At 35.4% G+C, this 24,218-nt stretch overlaps 1 protein-coding gene across 1 annotated transcript in view; it reads left to right on the forward strand.

The window, feature by feature from the left end:
- The first annotated feature begins 20,632 nt into the window (after positions 1–20,632).
- Positions 20,633–24,218, forward strand: part of CSRNP3 (cysteine and serine rich nuclear protein 3) — a 65,882-nt gene continuing 62,296 nt past the window's right edge. The window contains exon 1 of the mRNA XM_057746708.1: positions 20,633–20,810. Within this exon, the coding sequence (XP_057602691.1) occupies positions 20,663–20,810 (148 nt within the window). The 5' untranslated portion in view covers positions 20,633–20,662. The remainder of the gene's footprint in view (positions 20,811–24,218) is intronic.

Here is a 24,218-nt window from a genome sequence, read left to right on the forward strand (position 1 = left end):
TAGGACCACTTCATGTTATCCGTTTGGTGGGTGGGTAGGTTTGGAGGGTCCAAGATGGCTTTACATACATGTTAGGCATCAGGAATGGCCGGAACCCTGGGCTTGGTTTGCACTGTTGGAACAGAGTGCTTATATATGGCTTCACCAAGGCAGCCTTAGGTAGTTAATCCTCTTACATGGCAATTCAAGGCTCCTGGGAGACCCAAGAGGCTGCAGAAGGCCCAAATGGAAGCTTTAAAATTTCTTAGGACCTAACCTCGGAATTTCCAAAACATCACTTCTGCAGCCTCTGTTGGTTAAGCAAATCATTAAGACTAGCTTTTAGAATAAAGGCAAAGGAAATTAGATTCAACCTCTTGATGAGAAAGGTAGCATAAGAATATGCAGCCGTTATATATAATATATAGATATAGAGATAGAGATAGATATATGGATAAGACATTTGATAAATGACTTTAATTATAATAATTATTTTCTGATTTTAGGAAACAATATTGAAAAGAAATTGTATTGATCGTACCTAAAATGCATGTTAAGTCAACAAAATATTCAAACTTTAGAAAACATATCTCGACTTTACCACCCATCCCATAACTTCCTCAGCACCTTTTTTTTTTTAACCTAAATAGACTATAATCTTCATGGGTACAGAATATATTTCATTTTTATATCCCTAGCAAATGTCTCAGAGCCTAGTACATGGTAAACTCTCAATAAATGTTTGTTGAATTGAATTGAATTAGTCCTGGATTTTGAAGCTGACATGGCCAGCCGACTGACTTCTCTGACATAATGTAAAGAAGGATAAAGATAGCAAGAAAATCCAGCTTTATCAAGGGTAAATCCAACAGAAGGTACTGATATATATAGATATAGATATATATATAATATATATATATGCCAATTAATACAGTTCTAGAAAACACAGGAGTGATATCAAGTAATCTTCTCCATCTTCCTTCATGCAGTAGAATTTTCAAGGGACCATGCATTTAGCATATCTGTGCCCAAATTACTGCATGAGCTGCAGAGCAAACCTTCTGATTACTTCTGACAAACTTCAGTTATTTTATGGAAAAGGGGGGCAAACAAAATGACTCTTTTATACCTCTTTGTCACTAGAGAAAAGCCAAGCTAATAAGACTCAATAATAAGAATTGACATGTCTTTTTTGAATTCACAGCTTTTAATATACAAAGTAAATTAAAATGTCCTTTTAATCTTGGATGGAAGTTCCTTCTTTAAGCTGTGATCTTGTGTTTCTCTGTTAATTTCAAATTTAAAGAACTCTTGGCTGATGAAACTGTTATATAAGCAGAGGCACTGTTGTTCATTGTGTAATGTGAGAATCAGAAACTCTGCTGCAATTCTCGTCATGTCGCTGACAGAGTTCCAGAGTTTTGATTGGAAGGATGGGTATATTTTGTAATTTGTTTTAATCCTGAAGCAACTTTATGAGATTCGTTTCAAATTACTTATTAAATTCATTTCTGTTTTTTTTTTCTGCATGTATTAGGGGAAAATCACCTCTTGTTTCCAAGATTCCTATCTACTTATTATATCTGTTTGTCTCTGCTATTAAGATGATACATTTAAAAACTCTTTTAAATAGTCATTAGAGTTTTACATTTCTTCTTACTTTACTAATATTAGTTGACAATGCTTGGTTAAAGCCAATTTAGGGAATTGAAGTATAAAAATATTGCTATGTATTTCCATGACATGCTTTCCAAAGATTTTTCTGTTCCTGTTTTGCAGACTTGACAAATAAGGCATAAGATGATAGAATAACTCACCAAGGTCATTTAAGGCAATGGTAGACCTGGGAAGCTTATTACTATTTCATGATCATTTTATCTCTTTCTCGGTCTTTCCAACTCTGTTGTCCACCTTTAAATATCTTTTTCAACATTAATAAATTTAATAAGCTTTTACATTTAATACATTGTTTACAGACTATAGTCTTTCCATTGGAGACATTATTTTACTGGTAATTTGCTTTAATTGCTAGCTATTTCTATATCCCTTATATTTATTTATAGTTCTTTATCACTGTAAATTATTTCTTAGAATTCACATATATGGATTTTTATTTCTAATTTCACACCCTTTGCCCCTCCCTCTCCCAAGAATTTGGAAGTAACTTAGTTTTCTGCTGATTCTTTCCTTCCATTTGGCAACCATTTTATTTCACTGTTTTTGAAGTGATGCAGTAAGAGAAAAATGGCTGCCTTTTGTTTATTTCTTTGTACATTAACATGATGACATCATCAAAGATATTAGCTAGAATGTACATATCTTTAAGAACCCAGAGGTATACTATAAGCCAGAAACACTCTGTTTTCCTTTTTCTTTTAATGCCCCAAGGTTTTGTAGCTTTAGCGTAGCTCTTGTGTGCAGGCGGGAAAATGAACATGAGCATTTTGGAACAAATGCATTAAAATGGTGGCATTTAAAACATATCTGAATATTTTTTCAGTGTTAAGAAAAATCCATGAAAAGGCACTTATTTAAGTCATGAGACATTCTGTCAGTGCTAACACTGCAAAAAATATAGAGAACAATATTAAATCACTATGTTTAGAGACTGGTTATTAGCCAAACATGCCTATTCTGGCTTTAAATTATTTTAAAAAATTTCAATTGACACAAAAAATTTTAAGTCATAATTATTTCCAAAAAATAACTTCTCATGAATGGAAGGTTTAAGCAGGTATATAGATTTACTATTTTTAAGATTGCTGTATTACTTACAAACACTATTAAAATGTACTATATATCTAACTGTACAGAACATTTATTTTCTGATCTTTATTTATGGTGCTTCTGACTTTTCTTTCTGTGCTCTTTGTTGCACATTGCATGTAATTGTCACAGGATTTCCACTGAGATTAACAAGCAACAAGATTTCAATTACCAATTCAATTTAGATTATTAGAGATAAGAAGTTTATTTTTTTCATCAACTTCCAATTATTAAACAGCTTTTTCATTTGGAAATCCACAATCCATTTTCAAATTTTGAAAAATAATTTTAGGTAATTATTTTAAAATGTATTTTAGAAAGATAATCTGACTATACCTATGGGTGTATATATATTAATACAATTTTATATAGCAGAAAATTCCTGTAAATGTTGAGTAGCCAGCTCTGAAACTACTTGTTAACACTGAAATCAGATAAGGTAAACCGTATGCTTTATTGAGGTAAGCTGTCTAAAATAAGTGACTATGATTTTAAGAATTAATATGAACCACATGTCCTTTAGATCTTTAAATTGAAATCTTCATTGTTCTTTTAAGTCAGCTGTTCTAGGAATGTGTCATCTTTTGAGAAGATAAATTAATCATCTACCTCACTTATATACAGCAATAAAAGAGACTCACCCTCTCATCTACTTTATCAAAAGTAATTAGAACATCTCTATTTTTATTCATATATTGTATCTCAGTGATTGAGATTTTCATTGAGGAGTTTTTGAGGGAAACAACCATTTATCCTTTTAGAAAACAACCTCCTCCAAGATAAAGAAACCCCAGCAATCTAAAGGTTAAAACATACTGTCAAATCATTCAGTTGAGCAAGGCTCTTTAATAACATTTGTACAACAGTACTTTCAGAAAGCAGAAGGTAGGAAACAGCTCTTTGCTAGTTTCTCTTCCTTAAATTATTATCCAGCCTCTTATTAAAATAAAATCTGGTGAACTTCTTTTAAATGTCTGATCAAATGCTTTCTATAAAAAAAAAAAAATCTTGTGAAGGGATTTTCATAAGTTGTGCTGCATTAATGACTTAGAGCAGCTTCCTAATCTGTTATTCCTTCCTCCTAGCAGACCTCAGCTGATAAAAATATCCATAGACACAGTGAAGTCAGTGGCATGCCTGGCTTTCTCAGACAAAACTCCCATGTGATCACATATAGGCAGCCTCAGTGAGGCTGACGCCGTGCAGCAAGCAGTAGGTAATGAGTCTTTGTGCAGAGCGCAGCTCTTGTCGCTGAACAATAAAGCATACGGTACCGGCAATAAAACACAGGGCTGGCAAATTTCAGAAGATTCCGCTGAACCAGGAAGAACAGTGCCTTCGGTGATGCTGACACACATTAGAAAATGATCATCAATTTATTTGGGATGCTAATGCAGAGAGAGTGCACGGACTAAGACTACAGCTCTTTGAGCAGGTCAGTGATTTTATAAATTACTCCCACGCTTCCTTGTGTTTCATTGGATTTAAATTAGGATGGGCTGATGTGTGTTTTGCCTGAAACAAAAACTTTGCAAGATATATTTACAGTGTGTAATATGAAGGGTGCACTTGAATTGACTCAGTTCAATTAAATGGCTGATGGAGTCAGATGTGATAGAGAAACGTTTATATGATTAGAGTAAACTGAAAAGTTATTTATCCTATTTAAAAATGTATGGGTTAAAAAAAATCATTCAATAATTTCTAATTTTCTATAATGCAGAAATAACATAAAGTGGAATACTCCTAAACCGTAGCTCAAATAAAAATCCTCCCATTTATTTTTCCAGTATTAAAAAATTCTACATTGTAATAGTTTGTGTCTTGTGAATTGGATGATATATCATTCAGAATTTATGGATGTCTTTCAGTGTACTGCAAGAGGTTTAGCATATTTAATTATTGAAATAAAAAATTTTTAAACCAAGAAAATTTTGAAATGTTAATAATGCTGTCTCCTAGAACAGTGCATTTTATATTTGACTATAATATATTATATATCTATGTTAATATGTTGTGTGCCTTTTATTTTTCATGTTATACTTCTTTTGATAGATGGAAAATATTATTGCATTCAATTTTTTATTTCAAAAATATTATTCACTCATCAATGGAGAAAGCAAATTAGCTTAATTTTAAAAAGAATGGATTAATTATGTGATGATGCATATTTCCATTGACTCACCATTTAGAAAAGAAGAATATGTACCTTCATGGGTATTTATAAAAATATGTACACACATGACCTTCTGTATCTAGAAAATAACCACATCGTAGGTTTATGAGCAAGAGAGTTTATGTTTTAAATAGAGAGATTGCTGTGTGTAGGAAGACAAGGGAAGAAATAACTCTAGCAAATAATAGCACAACACTGAACATCTCTGCCAAAGACAAGCATTACAGCTGCATGAATCTTTAGATTAAAACACGTAGTTTAACTTTACTCTACATTTTTACTGCTGTATTGTTTTAAAGGCATTGTGGGACCTAAATTATTTACAGTTAATTTCTTGGACACCATTTAGGATGATTTCTCTAAGGCACTAGGGCACATTTAACATTTTATAGGATTACCACAGTGACTTCAGGTATTTGAACAGTGACTTAAATAAATGTATGCCTGTAAGATGCTCTTTAAACCACAACAAAAAGAAATACCCTATGTCCCTGAATATGCGTGCACTGTATATTCCAAGCGAAGAACATAGCTATGCTTCAAAAACATGAGAAGTTAATGAAAATTTTAAATTGGCTTTGCACAAGTATTTAAATGAAGTATTTGACTATTTGGGTTTCCTTGGTTACCATGGTCGCCGCTGACAGCTTCTTTTTGGTGGGGAGGGGGGAAAGCAGGACTCTAAAACAAAGAGTTAAAAACACGTGTCCATTAATAAACGTGGGGGGTTGGGGGGCCAGCGGGGGCGGCGGGGGGCGGGTGATGCGAGCAGCCGGGTGCAGTCGGTGCCCACTCCCCATCGCGTATCCCAGCCCTCGGGTGATTCAGGTATTCTGGCAGAACCGCAGCTCCACAATTCCTTACCCAGCATTCCGTTTCAGCTGCTGGAGGGCTGCCTGAGCCTTATGCAAATGAGAGCAGCTCTGAGGCTTTGACTGCAGAAGCGAGAGGAGGGGGGCAGAAGGGAGTTCAAAGGTCACAGGGCTGGTGGAAAGCGGGATCAGTGGCCCGGAAAAAAAAAAAAAAAATGCACCGGCCTCCTCTGCAGCAGTGTTTTGCAGCAGTTATATGAAGTGTGCTTTATTTCTCAGAGTGAAGATCTTACAGCGTGTGTGCCGTAGTCATTTAAAGTGCACTCAGGTACGGTGACAGATTTCATGCTGCCCCTGATTTTATTTGTATAAAAGACACTGATGAGGATTGCTTATTTTAATTCATTGTGGAAATTGGCAGGGTGTTCTCAATTTTCAGCTTCCCTTAGCTAGTTTGCTAAATCTTCTTAATGTTGTCTCAAATTTGAAACGTGGGTGTTTTGTTCCAATGAAATAATGTCATGAGAGAAAAAATTGGGTCGGGGCTTCTAAATAATTCCATTTTGGGGAAAGTTTTTGATTGCAGAGAGGTATCTGGTTGAAACATCTAGCTGAATATACAGACTTTCAACTTTTAGAGGATTTCACATTTTTAAGAAAAGTATTTTTAAATAAGAACCTAAGATTCCTGTGAGGTAGCTGGAACTAAATAATGGAGTTCTTTTGTTCATACCCCACATGATATCATAAGGGCAATTTTAATGTTATATTTCCATTTCGTTTTAAGAGAGGGTTTCAGTTTTGAGAGTCTTCGTTCTATATTTTATTGCTAAACACCTTATCAAAGAAATAATTTCTTATTTGGGGGTCACATCCTCTAAATACTTTAATTTTCATAATTGGTATTAATTTTCTTTGGGACTCTTTACACAATGCTATTTTGAACTCAACATGTGCAACTTCCTGTGACTTTTCCTTTCATTTAAGTCTGGACTGTGAAGTGATCCTCATAAATGTCACAGGCAGGACAAAAGGCTTCTTCTTCCGTGCACTAAATTTCACACTTTGTAAAATGTGTGATTACATCATAGTAAAGTCTGACCTGACCCAAACAAATGTGTACTCACGTTTATCGTTCATATTGCTGCTTTATTTCCAAAGCATATTTTTAAATAAACTTAATTAAAGCAGCATGATCAGACTGTTTACCTGTATCATTAAAATTTTAAAATATATCCATTCAGCAGTTACAATGCTGATGGGAAAAAATGTTATTTTAATTTGCATCCAGTGTGCATGTGTTTACATTATAGGTTGTATGTGTATGAAAATAAAGAGAGATGAAGAGGCAAAATAATGTTTAGTCATGAAATAACTGCTTTATGCTTTCATGTTTGCATAAAATATTTTTGAATGAATTTTATGAAGCTTACTGACAAAGAGCTCATACATGTTTAGATAAGTGTAATTAATTTCTTTTGCATTGAAGAGGGGGCATTAATTTTATTATAATAAGACTTGGTAGTTTGGCAGCAATATCTTTTATGTTAAAATGGCGGTGGGGGGCAGCCTGGAGGGCAGACCAAACAGGAGCAGGGCCATTTAAAACAGTGAAGGGCAATTATTTTAAATATTTATGAACTCACTTCACAGTCGTCAGCCAGGGCCAGATTCTCACCCTTTATCACTCTATAGGGACATTGTGACATTTATCCAGCATCCTGAGATTAATTTAGGAACAGAAATTTGTATTTTGTGTGAGTTTTTAAAAAACAAATAAACTGCCATTTTCTTCTAAACTCCCTTTAGAAACTTTCAGGAATGACTACAGCTTAAGGGGGTATATTTTAAATAAATTATTTCCTTTTTATGTTGAATGGAAAATGCTGTCCTCTGGTCCAAACAACATATTTGTGTACTTTTCTTTTATACACATGTATATAATTTGTTATGAAATACACGTTTACATGTATTTATATATGTATATATTGTTATGTATACCATATATTATATGTATGTTATGTTTGTACACATACGTATATATATTTCAAACAGCCAAATAAAATCTTTCTTACAGTCAACTGTGTTTAATCCAACAATTTTGAAAAGCAAAAACTCTTTATTTTACTTCTAACTCAGGTCGTGCCTATAGTTTATACCTCCCAACCTCTGCGTGTATTCTAGGCAGGGCACAGGGGGGAGGAGAGAAATTGGTTTAAAATTCATTTAGCCTGTCCAATACTATTAACTTTGTGAATGCAACCGCTACGCGTTAGCACATTCTGAATATAGAAATAAAAACAGTGCAGGCAAAGAAGGAGAGCCTGTGAAGATTCTTGGAGAAAACATGGTAATAGACAAATGTGAAATAAAGAGAATTGTTGTGCTTCCGTGAGCCACGAGAGAGCTATATATGTCTTGCAGCAAATTTATAGCTTTGAATATCCTGGAGAATTTATGTCTCTATGCAAATTCACTCAAAACTTTGAATTCTTTTTTGCATTTGCTTGAACCATACAGCTTCCATACAAATCTCAGCAGCAGGTAGCTACTAAGTTCATGATCTGGATATTTAAGTGTATATAGAAAAATGCGCTTGTGTAAATGCAATTCAGATTAAATTTAGAAAGTCAAAGAGTAAATAGAATAATGTAAAAACAAATCATTGAAGGATGTGCAGTTAGTGTACTTGAAGAGATGGTGTTATATCAGACTTCAAAGGAATCTTTAAGGAATTTTCAAAAATTAATTTCCTGCTTTCTGATTACCAATCTGTCTTTGTCATCGCTTGAAACTAGAGACCATATTGTGAGCTTGGAAAAGATTTTAGGGCAAACATGTTGTACTCAGTCTAGCAGTATGGAACATAGTCTAAAATCTACAAATAACTGTTATCGCAAAATCACATGTGTAGGTTATAGGTTGTATTATCCTTATATGTGTCCTTCTCCTGAACTTCTAGTGCCTGTGAAATAGAAACAAGAAGAGAATTACCTATAACATATAGAAGGAAAATGTTCAAAATAATTGAGTATTCAAAACAATCACATTTCTTCAACTTAACCTGATATTTCTTAGGAAACAGTCAGAACAAATGATTGCACTTTTATTGCCTATTCTAAAATTTAAATAGAATTGTATCAATTTTATTGAAAAGTATAAGGATGATAAAATTGTAAAATGATTTAAGATCTTATTTTTTTCATATTATTAGACGCATGGCAGCGTTACAGTGATACTTTGTCTACAACAGTTGGAAAATAATCTGTGCTAAATTAGCCAATTTTCTAAATAGATAAAGTGTATAACTTAAATGGCCATTTTTTGAAAATGTTAATTGCTTTCATGAAGTAAAATTTAGTACATATCTTTCTGCCTGTTGAGCAAAATGGAGATCAGTTTAGGCTTCTCTTCATGGCATAAGAATCATTATTTCCACCATAACGTTGACTTATTGCAAAAGGTAACACTGTTCCTCAACTCTGCCCCAGCTATTATATGCTTTTTGCATATTGTTTTATATGCTTTTCATATACTTTGTATGCTTTTTATAAATTTACTCTTTAATTTCTCATGTTAATATTTATTATGTTAATAATTACTCCTTATCTGAGAGTAATTTAGAAATCAAGTTTATGCACTTTGTTTTACATTAAATTCTAAATCATTTAGACTTTGGTGGGAAAAAGGACAGAGACATCCCTCTATACCTCTCCTATGTACTGAACTTCTGAGACATGTGTATATGTAGTATACTGAGCATAGAAATGTGGACAATACCATTTATCTTAGTTTTTCTTATGTTCAGGATATCAAAAATCATGTTTGAACTCCAGATAAATGAGAAATTGGTTCTTGTTGCTAATGAGAATCTGTCATATTAAACCACCAACAGGAATTTGAAATTACTTTGTCTAACAGGGAAATGAGGAATCTCTAACAGGTGTACCAAAGAAAACACACAGCTACAATTGTTTTGGTGGCATTTGACTAAACATTGGTTTCATGTACCTATTCTTGCCAGTGTCAGAAGTTGTGGTCTATTTCATTCTTAAATCCTGGAGCTTTGAGATACACCACCTTCCACCACCATGCTAGTTAGGAGGAATTGTTACTCAGGCAATCTTTTATCTCCAGGCCAGCTTATGAATCCACATATTCATTTAGAAATGCATTTAGTTTTGTGTGTGTGTGTGTGTGTGTACGCGCCTGCATATACACACGTGCGCACACCTAACGCTCTCCCCAGTCACATACAAAAAAAGTAAGACAACGGAGCCATCAATCCCCATTTCTTTGAAAATTCACTAGTATAATGTATGTGTTAAGATACAAGAGGTGGCTAATACCATACCAGCTAATAGGTGGTCTCATACACTTTGAAGATCTTCAAAGAGCTGAAGGAATGTTGCTTCTCATTCTGTAAGAATTAGAATAGTCCAAAGTATTGGGGGGAAAGCTCCATATTCTGGTATTCTTTTGCCCATTAACATTTAAAAAGGCCTGAGAATTACTTTAACAAACCTGGGTAACTTAGTTTAATATAATGAAACGTAAATTTAGGGCAATTCACAAACAACTGAAAAACCAGGAAAATATTGTATATTGTTTTCTTGATAAGTAGGTGCTTTTATTATGTAGTTTATTGAGTGTGTGAATTCAAGCTATACCACGGAGTGTAAAAAGACTGAAAAGGACAGTGGTTTGGAGCTTACCTTCAAGATCCAACCCTGGTGTCACTTCTAAGACATGGTCTGCCACTTCCAATCCGTGTGGTCTTGGACAGGGTACTTGAAAACTCTAAGCCTCATCTTCATTTGCAAAGTGGGAATAATCGTCTCTATATCAAAGGGTCTTTATGGCAATGAAATGGCATGATGCCTGTCTGGCACAAAATAAGGTCATTATAAGTGATAACTAATATTACTGTTTTTCAACCCACAGGAGTTGGTTCCCTGGTGCTAATAAGACAAGTTTAGCTTAAGCCTATAGTTACAGACAATCTTGATAAAACATCTTAGATTTCTGTGGATGAGGAAAAGATGTGTTTTCCAAAAATGGAAACCCACTAGGAGTCTATTGAAGGTCATACCTAGGAAGTACTGAGCAGCTGATACCTTATATTCAGATGGGACAAGTAGAAAAGGTGGTCACCAAGTTCAAACTATATATGGCTTCATAAGCTTAAATCCTACCACAAAGTCCTCACATATAATGTAATAATATGTACTTTTCTGGGCCCTCTTGTTTTATATCCTTTGTTGCTTTAAAATTTTTCATTTTTGGTCCTTTGCTCTATTATTTTTTCTTTTTCCGTGTTGACTTTGTACAATTAAGGCATTAGTTGTTCATTCTGCTCCACCCACAGTTTCTGTCTCATCCAATGACTATGACATTTCAATGAAAGAGGGAGCCTGGCTCATGTTAGGTGCCCAAGAAACATTCGCTGAGCCAGTGCTGTTGTGGAACACGACTCCAGTTCTACCTCATGACTTAAAAGTGCTCATTTGTTTGAATCATGAAACAATCTCTATTCAGAGATTTATTACTATTTTAAACTTCCTCTGTATCAGAATGATGTCTAGAAATATTGCATCAATTGATTTTGTCACAGTTTTTCAAAAGAAATTTAGAAAATGTGTCTATATGTTTTTACTTAAAAATTATTTTAACAGCATCGCTAGAAGTGCTCTGTGATAACTGTACATTGGTAGCAAGTGTTGGGTAAATTAGTGGGGGGACTATCATGATTCTCTGCTTGTGTGAAACTTGTTTCAATGATGAAACTTTTCTACATAGTGGGTTTCCAAGTTTTAAAAGGTCGTGTGAGTTTGGTGTGATTTATTTCTATTGTGAACCAGTTTTAATTTATGCCAGTAGAACCTTCACCAAGACTTGAGAAAATCCAGGTATTTAATCTTACTCTTTAAATTATTTTTAGTAATTGCTGCTTAATGCAATGTCAGTTGTAGTTTGAATAACTATTATTGTCTGCCTTAGATAGTAAAAATCTATATCTTGCCTAAAGTAGTGACCATTTTAAAGAATGTCCAAAGTACTTTTTTCTACTCATTCTAATTGTTTAAATCTTTTTTTTTTTTTTTTTTTTTTTTTGCACAGTATCTTTGGCAGGATCCCAGTGCTTAGATAGGTATGGTCCTGAAGCTTAACCATATTTTATTCTGATGTCCACTTTAGAGTACGTTGTGAGGGAAGTGTTTTTAAAAAATCCTTTCGCTTCAGACTATTCTGATGATTCTTCTGAAGGGAAAGGATGCCATATCTCTTAAATACCTTTTGATCTACGCTGACTACTCTATTATTTAGTCAGAAACTTTCTAAAAGACTGAAGAGAAACTTCTTAAATGCTAAGGAGGAAAAAAAATGTTCTCTTCCAGTGCTGCAGTGATAATTCTAAACTCTTCCATGTCTGTATGGACTTTTTTTTTTTCCTTAATGTGGTAAATCTTGCCAGGCATCCAAGAAATCAGGCTAAGTACTCCTCTTTAGTCTTAATAGCAAGCATATAAAATAAATTTTTCATTGGTACTTTTGTCATTGGGGTAGGAAAAGTAGGCTTACAACAGACACTTGATCAATTTTCAGCAGTTTTAAAAGACTTATCTAATGTTCTTAGTTGGGTCTCTCTGCTCTTGCTAACTGAAAACGTGTCCTGAAAGCTAACTTTAGGGAAGGACTTTTGGCTTTCAGTCCACATGTATTCTATTACATCATGTTGCCAAATAACAAGTAATGAACAGTGTTCAGGATTAAGAGGCATTAAAAACCAAGTCCTGGCCATAGAGTATGGATACTAATCCCAATGACAGGTAATATGAAAAGCTTCTTGGGGTCTCCCAGCCAGACACTCATAAACAACTCCTTTACCATTAGTAAGCGGAGTAGCCTTCCATCGTTTTAGCAGCAGGGCATAAATCAGTTTAGCCAGTGCAGTTTGCCAACAGTGAGGAAAGAGGGGATGGACAGTTAGAAGCACCCACCTTTGATGGAGGCCAGGCCTTTTATCATTTACTCCTTGGTAGTGGGACTGCCTTGCATCAAAGCCTGTTCGTATGCCCTGCCCCTTATTTTGATAGAAGTGGAAACTGAGACCCAGAGAGGTAATCCTCTTACCTAAAATTAGGCCACTTGTTAGTAGCTGATCCAGGATCAGGCTCCAAATTGATGACCATTCATTTACTGAGCAGTCACTTTAGTACATGTTCGGTCCAGGAAGACTGTTACAGCCAAGTGTGAGAAAAGGTCAGGTAAACCAGTAATTCTGATGCGGTGTAGTAAGTGCTGCTTAATGCATCAACCAAGTGCTGTGCTATGAATGCAGAATGGTCACCAGACCCAATGTAGTGGTGGTGGTCAGGGAATATTTCTCAGGGAAAGTATGGCCTAGGCCTCTTGGGCAAATGATCTAGATTTTTGAAACCTTAGTTTCCTTTGTTAAAACTACCTTGCAAGCTTTAGGAAAAGATTACAGATAAAAGATACAAAGTATCTGGCCCATAACAGGTGTTTGTCAAATGGTGACCCGCATTATCATAAAAGGAAGGAGGCAGTTGAACTAAGTTTTAGGAAAGACAGACACTGTGTAAAAAGGAGCCCTTAAGATCAGTAAGGAATGTCCATAGGAGGTGCAGTCAGCCCTTTGGCACACATGGCAGAAGAAACTGGGGGAGCCAGAAGGAACCTTGCCCTAGGAAGGGGGTGACCCTGGTGTGAAGGGAACAGGAGGCGACAGATTCTCAAACTTATTTGGTACTTTGAACGAATGTGTTCACAATCAATCATTTTTTCAATTTCTGGTTCTCCACCAAAGCTGAGGAAATGGCATAAGTCACCAGAGCAGAAGCTCTTAACCGGGGAGTCAGTGGAACAATGGCATGTATTTGTGCACTTTTTTCAGGGGTAAGCATTCATTTCTTTAATCGAATTCTCAAACTGCAAATCATAAAGCTGCAAAATTGTCGACATCTAAAGCGCGTAAAGTCACTCAGACCTTTACCTCAAGGTCACAGGCAGCTCTGGCACAAGGAATTCATACATAATTGGGGAACCCTACAGTCATTTCTCCAATAAAAATATTCATTAGGCAGGAGTGCTCCCAGCATTTTTGGCTTAAGCAGACACCTGGACAAGAGAAGTGTATTTGGCCAACTTGCGCTTCTTGAATTGGCAAGCCACCAGCAGCATTTTTCACATTGGTGGTGCCCCGTGGAAACACCTTGCAGGATTTTACCTTGTGAATTCAGTGCCAAATCCCTATCTTCTTGGCGGCAGAGGTGTTAATTTCTTGCCAAGTGGGGTAAGGCAGAAAGGCCCTAGTATTGTGAAAGAAGATATCCCCCCTTTTTTAAAGGGAAATGCATAAGCATTCTGAGACCATGATAAGTGTTCAAGGCATTGAAATTTGATGCCAGCTTCTTAAGATAATGATTATCTTATTTAGCAGAGACTTTAGCCAATAGTCAGTGTTTCGTTAACATAACAGTGTAAGGGCAGTAGCGGTGTGAGTGTTAGGGCAAAAGAAAGATTACTCACACTCATGGTGTAAAAACATTGAGGATGAAAAGGATTTAATATAAACTAACTCTTTTAAAATTGTATCCTGATAGGAACACATCTGGATAACCAACAATATCCCACCAGAAAATAAAAATAACAGTATGATATTTTTTAGCCAAGCTCTCTTAAGTATTGGAATAAAACCTACACACCATCAACTGAGCAACTGTCCTCTCCATCCTCTCTCTGGCCCTGTAGACACTCTGGTTGATGAAGTGTGACATTATGAGTAATCTTGCTTTTGCCGGCTAAGCTTTTCCCACCTGCTATCACAGATGAGCCACACACCAGTATTTTCATCAACGTGTTTGCAATGCTTCTCATCTCAACATTTGAATTTGGTGAAGCAACCGAAGAAACATCAAAATTGCTTTCCATTCTGCATGAAAGTAAAGAAGAATAAGCTTCTTTTTCTGTGCAACTTAATCCTGACACTGGTGTTTCCTGGGCTCAGGGCCCATTGCTGACTGAAGCAAACAGCCTGAGCTTATCACAGTCATTGGGAGAGAACTTTATCATGGTTTCTTAGCTTCTTGTGCTTGCTGGAAGAATTTGATGAGGATGTAAAATAAATGATTTTGTTCTTTGACAAATCATGAAGAAGTGTCCTTCATGTTAGGCTGTAGTGCAAGTTAACACATTCCTTCGATATATGCCAAGGCAGAAGGGTCTTCGTTAATAAGCTTTGCAGTTAAAGGTTACTCTCATTTTGATGAACTACAAAACTAGCAAGCGACCAATGCAAAGGATGTACACAGACTCCCAAGTACAAGTGAACAGAGGGGCTCTAGCCACTGCCTTTGTTCCTGAGAGAGGACCATGTCAAGCTCTTGGTCTAAGCAGCCTCCATGAAATTAAGGACCTGCCAGGTCAAGTGAACTGGGAACCCACGGCTCACTACCCTGACTTTCATCAGGCCCGGGAAGAAACAGCATCTCACCAAAAAAACCTTCTCCTTACCATATAAGGAAATTCTTGCCATTCCAGAATTACTTCCTTTCAAATTCAATTTTTCCTGCATCCATGATAGGCCAGGCCTGCCCTTAACCTATTAACCATCTCCCACCCCCTCACCTTTTCTTTCAGTTGTTTGATAAACTCATGATTCACCCTAATGACCTTATATATTTTCTTTACTGGGTTTTGTCTGATTGGTAAAGGACAGGAATATTCATGTATGATAGTTGCAGTTGGTAGGTGGCATTTTTTAATGCAGATGTTTTGTTGATTTCATAGTCATTCTGCTTTTTCACCAAGAGCCAAGAGCACCAGTTAGTGTTGTCAGAAGAAATGCAGGATGCCCAATTAAATTTAAATTTCAGATTAGCAACAAATAATACGTAAAATTATGTTTCAGATGCTATTCATTTTTTATCTAAAATTCAAATTTAACTGGGTGTCCTACATTTTAATTTGCTAAATCTCGCAACCCTAAAATGATTCTTCTCCAAATCAGACAACTTGCTCTTCAGAATTAGGAGATTGATGATTCTCTAAAAGCATATTTTCTGTGGCCATTTCCTTATAATACATAGCAAAACATTAGGAAATAGGGACAGACTGTAAGAAGAAAAAAGGATTAAACATTAGATGAATATAAATTGGATAGTTACTTAGGAAAGCAATGGAATTTTTAGGCTGTCAAAAGAGAGGGGTATGAACAAGATTCCAACAAATACCCAAAGTTTAGCTCCAGTCGTTCTTCCAGAGGCATTAAAAAGTAGATTTTTTTTATCCAATGTCTTACGTATCTTCACCCTACAGCCTTCTGGTTTCCGACATTTTTTCCAGAAATATATTAAATAAAATAATTGTATTTACTTATAACCATAGAAAATCTAGTATAGTTTATTAGTATCTTTTTGAGGAGAGAGGGAAACATTTATACTTTTCTACTACTTTTGCTTTAAATGTATCCAGAGGCTTCTTACATCTAACACAAATATGGAATAAATAGTATATGTTAATTAAGGATACCAGATATCCAAGATTACAAGATGTTTATTAGAGTTTTAAAATAAAGTAGTTCTTAGTTGAATCTGGCAATAGACAAGGCACTGGGGTGTAGGGAAACAGGAATCCCAAACTCAGAAGCTGGCCAAGTGATGAATTCATGGTCTCTATTAACAAATGAAAAAATTAGATTAATCAGTGTCAGACAAGGAGAGAATATTGGCTTTGAAGTGCAATAGGACTTATTGAAGCCTCTGAGGGAGTTCTCTGGTGTGATACCTAATTGGGTGGCTCCTTGTCCACTGGCCACGTAGTCGAATGGTCACAGGGCTGTCACCTGACCCAAAATGGGCTAAAAGATTGTTCGTGTCTTGGAATATTAAATTTGAACTGTGAAACATAGAAGTTGCTGGGCTTAAACCTGGTCACAGTGGTGTTCAAAAAAAAAAAGATCATGGAATTTCTACAAACATAATCCTAGCAGCTGTCCTTATTCCTGAAGTTCCTCAATTTTGCATTTCAGCTCTATCTTAGATTGTATGAACTAGTTCAGTATTTTTCCAACAGATGCCTTTGCACTTAAGTTAGCTAGAATTGGCTTTTGTGTCGCTTGCAAGCCAAAAAAAAAAAAATTTTATGACGTTTTGAGGTCAATTTCATCTCATTTTAATTCTCTTCTAATCAAATATGCCAGATATTTTGTTAGGAGAGAGAGAGAGTGGTGAGTGAAATGAACATGATTCTGCTTTATGGAGCTTCTAGTCTATCAGAGAAAATAGGCACTGACAAAGTAATTAAAGTATGGAGATAAAGGGGTTTCATTCATTCATCAAACAAGTATTTATCAAGCCCCTATTAGATATAAAGCATTGTTCTAGACCCTTGGAACATCAGTAAAGAAAACAAAGATCCCTGCCCTGGTATCTTCCATCAGGGGATGAAAAATAATGAATAAACCTAAAAATACATAAATAAGTAATAATGGATTTAGAAGGTGGTAAGTGCTATGGGAAAAGAAATTAAAAAGTAGATTGGAAGGAATTGTGCATACATCAAAAGGCTTAGAGTCCAGAGAGAAAAGGCGGGTTGGAGAAACTGAATTATTATTAGAGCCGAAATACTGGCAACAAAGCCATGGCTCAAAAAGAAGATGAAAAAGTTAGCCATAGTATATTGTTAAAGACTTTATAAGCCATTTTGAGGATTTTGAACTTTATCCTAAGGCAATCCAAAGCCACTTAAGAGTTTTAAGCTACTGATGTGATCATATTTGCATTTTAAATTTATCGCTCTGCTTCCAACCTGGAAAAGCCATTGAAAGCAAACAATAGCGGATGGGAGAGAATAATTAGGACTCGGTTGTCCTAGTCTAGTCCAAGTGAGAAATGGTGATGCCCTAGACTAACATGTGTTTCTTGAATTGGAAAATGGTAACTGTGTTTAAATGGCTGTTAACGAGACTTAGATTTTCAGCTTATCATATTTAGAGTAAATTAATGCCTGTCCAGGTTTATCTTCTGTTCTTTGAGCTTTGATGCTATTTGCCAGTTTGACCACTTTTTCACTGGCTTCATACGTACCAGGTTTCATTATGCCTTGTCTTTAGGAACAAAAATATATTATTAAATGACTATTTAAGGAGCTACGGCAGCCACAGGACGAGCATTGATTCTGCTCACTTGCATCTATACCCAGCTAGCCACATATTGTTATCCCCAAATTCTGAGAGAACCAATACGGGGTACCAGCAAACCAAGTATATACAACTCCATTATTAACAGGGCTTTCTCCCTAAAGTCTTGTATTCTTTTCTTCCCTAGTGAGCTAGTATAGATGATGTAGGAGAAAACCATATGCTCCCTATACCATTCCACTATTAGGTCTTGATCAAGCTTTATATGCTTGTAAGCAGTAGGTCATTTGGCCCTCATAATTTGTTATGACATCTTGTTGCGCTCACATAATATTTTTTAAAGGCTGTGAAACTAGACAGGTGTTATGCTTGGTTGCTGCACAAGCAATTTAGCACCTAACCAGTTTCATGGGTATAAGTTAAAGCTATGCCCACCTGTAATTATTTGAGTGTTTAATTTCCAGCATAGATACTAATCCCACCTTAAGCACTCAGTTCCTTTTTTCCTTTGACTTGGGAATAGCTCAGGCTCTTTCAGTCTCAAAGATGTAGACAGAAATTACAGCCAAACTTCAACTCCATTGCTTCAAGTGTTGCCAGTACAAATGTAATAACAACGGGAAGAGAGACTTTTGAATTCCCTTATCATCCCTCCAGAAACCCTCTGATGCTTGAGAAAGTGAGAAAGGAAGAGAAGAATGCCAAGTACCATGTTTTGCCATGTTGGAATACAGTTCCCTTTGGTCCAATTGGGTGTCCTTGATTCTTGAGAAGTTGGCCTTTCCTAAGGAATCTGGGGAGGGTCAGATGGGAAAATGGAGCTTACAGGCATGGTTTTTAACTGTTCCCATTGCAATATCTTATTATAACAATGTACTTTTTAAACATGGGTTTCCATCTTCTATTACTTTGTGTCTTGGTGTCCTTCCCTCATGAATTACTTTGCATCTTGTTTGAAGTGAACAATTTTAAAATTTATATCCTGTCCTGCTTTTATTTCAGGAACTTTACTTAAAATATCTTTTTTCTCTCCCCTCTGCTCAGATATGCATGAACATTTTATGCATTTCACACTCTTTAAAATGGGGAAAATACTAAGCTAATCTGAATAGTGGTAAAATCAGAATTAGAGTAGAGATTTTGTTCTCAAAAGAGTGGACAGTGTAGTATCTTCTTATTGCTCTCAGTTATCTCTATGGTTAATAGAAGCCACGAGAAAGACGTAAATTAGTAAAACAAGGCAGTAGAGCATGAATTTGGAGGTTTTTCTCGATTTCGTGCAGCCCAGCATGGTGGATGCTTACTCCTTGGGAGCAGGTAACACATTCTACTCCTTTTTGTATCCCCTCCTCCACCCAAGGAGTTAAGCCCGTGCATACCAGTTACTAAACATGTGAACAGATGAGAAAATTGAAATTAATGACGCTTGAGACATCTAATACTGAATTGTACTAGAAATCACACCAGTGATGGATGCAGAAGAAGATTTTGAGTAGGAATTGAGTGCTGGTTATACAACTCTAGGGCTGGTGTGTGGATACACCCAAGGAAGGAAAAGTCCAAGGAAGGAGCTACTGGAGAACAGACTAGAAATTAGACCAGCGGCCCTCCAATTTGAGTATGTGTCAGAGTCACCTGGAGGGTTTCATAAAGCAGAGTCCTAGGCCCTACCCTCTGGAAGGAGGCCTGAGCATTTGCATTTCTAACAGTTCCCCTCCCAGGTAATGTTGATGCTGCTAATCACAGGAGCTGACTTTGAAAACTACTGAGTTAGAATTTGGAAAGCTGGCCCAGCTAAGGGCATCTGGTCAGGCTGCCGGCTGGCATCTTGGATCTGCATAGAGAAGGGGTGATCACAGAGATTTCTGAGGGCAGTACCTAAGGACTCAAAAGAGAGTGAAAATCAGATGACATAAATGAGATGGAAGATAGAATGCATAGAATCAATTTAGTAATACTCTCAACTCAGTTAAATTAATGCAACAATGTAAGACCATCACATATATCTAAGCTAATTTGTATATGTTATTCCCGAAAATATTCTTACACTGCAAGGAAAGTTTATGCCCTTCAGCTGGCCATGCATCTGTCAAGGTAAATGGGGAAGGTGGAGAAAGGGCAGCTGAAGGGGAAGGGGAAAACCCATTCATCCAAGAAAAAGAATTTAGGAGAAAGCCTGCCTACTCCACACACCTCACTCTTTCCATCCAACTAGTGCTACGTTGCAAGTAAATAGCCTTAGGAGGCTTCTGAAACAGTGGCAATAGCTTCAGCAGCCAGGTGCTGTGGGGACATACTTCATCTTATTGTACTATTTCACTGGAAACTACCTAAAATTTAGACCTGATTTCATATACTATATTGTGCTCAGCTAATTCGGTTTCTTACATTTTAAAACTTGAGTATGAAGTTTTTGCATACTTATCTGTGTTCCTTCCAGTAATCATTTAGGACTTTAGGAAACATTGGCATTTATTTTCGTTACAGAATTTTATGGACTTAGGTGGATTTTCTCAATTTGCCAACAAAAAGGAATATTTTGGTAAGCAAATGGTCAAACGCTCATATTTAATTTAATTTCATGTGTTCATTTGAAAATGTTTTTTAAAAACTGCTTAGTGATCCTTTCAAAGGAAAGCTCAGCTCATGTATAAAAAGCCACATAAAAATGACTCTGGAGCCCTTGGCTACACATCCAGCGGTCAAATATTTCAATGCTTCGCTGCTCCTGTTCCTGTTACAGGTACATGTGACAGCGCTGCAGCGATGAGTGGAATTTTAAAGAGGAAGTTTGAAGAAGTTGACGGCTCCTCACCCTGCTCCTCTGTGCGGGAATCAGATGATGAAGTTTCCAGCAGTGAAAGTGCTGACAGTGGAGACAGTGTCAATCCATCCACTTCTAATCACTTTCCCCGTGAGTACGGAAACCATACCTGAAGCTGATTGTCTGCTTCTATGGTGAAAATAAATGTATCATCTTGGTCATTTTTTAACTTTCATTACTAGTTTTGTTTTGTTTTTACAATTGAGCTAAAAACAAAGCACGTTTAAGTTAAAAATGAAAGATTTTTGAGGCATCAGTGGATTCCTTTTATTTAGACTGCTTTTGGTAGTGGATTATTTGATAGTGTTGACCAACTGATTCAATGGAAAAAGTGACATTTTATTATTACTTTTCAAAGGAAGCAACCTGCTCCGACAGTAGATGGGGAAAGACAGGTTTAGGCACAAAAAAATGTATCCTCCCATAGCTGAAATGATATTCTAGGAGGAAAAAAAAGTGGGGAGGATGTATTTGAGAGTGGAAGGTCTAGGTTCAGTGAGGAGGACCATAGCCAACCATGCGTTGAGATGAAAAAGCAGCAAAACTCTCCCAAGTGTGCGAGTGAGTGCAGTTTATACCTCTTCTCTACTCATCCGTTTATTCTCTAAACCTTAAGAATAATATTTAAAACCCACAAAGAAAAAAAAATGTATGCTTTCTCTTTTTCCTTTTCCTGCCACACTGTAACATCACCCCTTTCTGTTAGACAAGGTACTATGAGGTTTGAAGGACTGACAAGAAAATGTTGTAATATAATCTACAAGCTAAAGGCAGCTGACTATTAATAGCTAAATAATCTTGAATTTATGTTTCCAAAAGGAAGATTTTAATATATCATGATATCATGATAGATAACTAGTCTTAGTTTTTTCTTTTTTATGTTCCAGTTAAGTAGCTGATTTTATTAATATGTGATTGCATAACAGAATTTATTTTGGAAATGTGACAATGCAGAAAACCAAGAGAATTAACTATATTTTTAAGAGTTAATAAGGAACTCAATAAAACTATTGAACACAGGACAAATATATTAAAACCAACGGCATTCCTTTAAGCAAGCAAAATCAATAGAAAATATAATGAAAGGGCAACTACAATTATTATAACAGAAAAAAAATCATCAAATATTTAGGAACAAGGTTACTGTGTGATGTAGGTGCTCTTCAAATACGTTTACATATGTCGTGATGATGTGAAATGAGCTTGTGTCTTGATTCAAAAGAAGATGTAGGTTTACCTATTTGGCCTTAATACTGACAGTGGTAATAACATCATCATCTAATAAAGTTTTGTGACGATCAAAGAGCAAGTGAGATAATATACATGAAAGAACTTTGTAAAATGTCAAGTATTAAGCACATATTATATTGAAAATTACTCTCATAGCTAACATTTATTGGATACATGCTGTGATCTAAGTTTTGTATACCTTATTCCTACTCTTTAGGGCGATCCTGGAAGTACCACTATCTTCAATTTGCAGAGGAAATAACTGGGGCTCAGAGAAGCTAAACATCTTGCCTAAGATCACACAGCATTAAAGCCTAGACAGACATGTATGTCCACATATTTATATGTCCCACCCCATAGTCTTAGCCTTTTCCATTATATCATTCTGCCCTTTAATTGTATAATATTGGACATATCTTTAAAATGTGGTTTATTGTGAGTTAGAAAAGAATACTTGAGTTAATGAAGAGACCGGTTGTGTTCCTGGTTATAAAAGTAAATCTGTTAAAGCTTTCCACATTAATTAAAAGTATAATCTTAATAAAACCCTCAATTGGATTTTCTTAGAAGGTGATAAAATAATAAAAATCTATTTGGAAAAATAAGCTAATGAGAATAAAGGGGTATTTTTTAAAAGAAGCTGTAAATGTTGAAAAGCCACTCCAGATATCAAGTAATAGTAGAAAATTATATAATTTAACATTTTTGATACTGTGTTAGATCTAGGAAAATAGAGAAAATCTTAACATAGTATAGATAAGAGTAATATATGTGTATGTGAATAGAGCATTATAAAACAATGGGAAAGAGGAGTATTTAATAAATGGTTTCATTATTAGAGTTTGAAGAATTTAGATACACGTCACGACATATGCCAAAATACATTTCAGATGGACTAAGTAGACAAATATTTTTAAAAATCAAATCACGGGGGAAGCTTCATATTCGTTAGACATTTGGTAAGATTATCTGAGCTTTGAAGTAACATAAAAAATCACATTGCAAAATCCTTAACATATTTATATAGAAATATTAAACATATCTGATCCCCCCAAAAGCCCAAACTAAGAGTAAAATAATCTATGTTGGAAAAAAAAAAGATTGCAGTTAATACGGTAAAGCATTATTGTCTAAATAGCATATAAAAAAACACGTAAATTTTTATATAAACTAAGATACACACCCCCAAAAGGTAATCTACATGATAGGAAATATGATTAGCAAGTATTTAGGAGCATTGAACAACAGTAGTAATAACAACACAGATTAAAGTAATACTGATGATATTTCATTAGTATGAAATCCTGGAAATTTCATCTCCTTGAAATTAGTGTTCCTCCCTTCAATAAAAAAAATACTAATACCTAAGTGCTGGTGAAGGTCACATACAAATTGTCCATACATCCAGATTGCTATTGATAGCAATGAAGTTTATCAAGCACTTTGGAAATATAAAAGCCATAATGATATTCATATCTATAAGTCTGTACTGTAGAGAATTTAGCTGAAGGGGGAAACATCAAAAAATGGGGGAAAATGTATAACTGAAAATGTTAGTAATACCAAAAAATGGGGGCTGGGGCAGGGAAGAGGAAGGTAACATGTTTGAGAGTGGGGAAATGATTCATGAAGTTATGGTAGCTTATACAATTAATTAATTTCGTGATAGTTGTGAAGACATGAGATAATGTTAAGAAAAGCAGAACACAAAATTTTATGTACACTGTCAGGGCAAGTCTGTATTATAATGGCAAAAAATGGTAAGGTGCTCTAAAAACTGAAAATAATTTGATTTGTTGAAATTTTAGAGTGATAGATTAATTTAGATATTTATTAATTTTTATTTCAGTTAATATTTATACATCCCACAACAAAGACGTTTTAAATTTAAACTAAAATGATAACTGTAGTTCAGATTGTGTTTATGTAAGCAAATAGCATCATCAGTTAAACCATGCAATACTTCAGCTAACGGAAAAAGTTTTTAAGAGCTATGTCCAACAGGTGTTATTTTTCCTGTTAAGGAAAACAGACATATTTTGTGATGCCCAAAAAGTTATTGAAATTTTCAACTCACCATTTATTAAATGCGGTAGTTGGCAATGGTTAGTTTACTAAATTGCTGATTTAACTTTGTATTAGATGAAATCTGGCAGAGATTTTTCATGATTTTTAAAGATAAATGATTGATTTAATAAAAAGTGCCTTTTTGATTTTTTTAAGCATTTTTATTAGAGTATAGTTGATTTAGAGTGTTGCATTAAGCTT

This window comes from Hippopotamus amphibius, chromosome 8, assembly GCF_030028045.1.
Source record: "Hippopotamus amphibius kiboko isolate mHipAmp2 chromosome 8, mHipAmp2.hap2, whole genome shotgun sequence".
In the NCBI taxonomy this organism is placed as follows: domain Eukaryota; kingdom Metazoa; phylum Chordata; class Mammalia; order Artiodactyla; family Hippopotamidae; genus Hippopotamus; species Hippopotamus amphibius.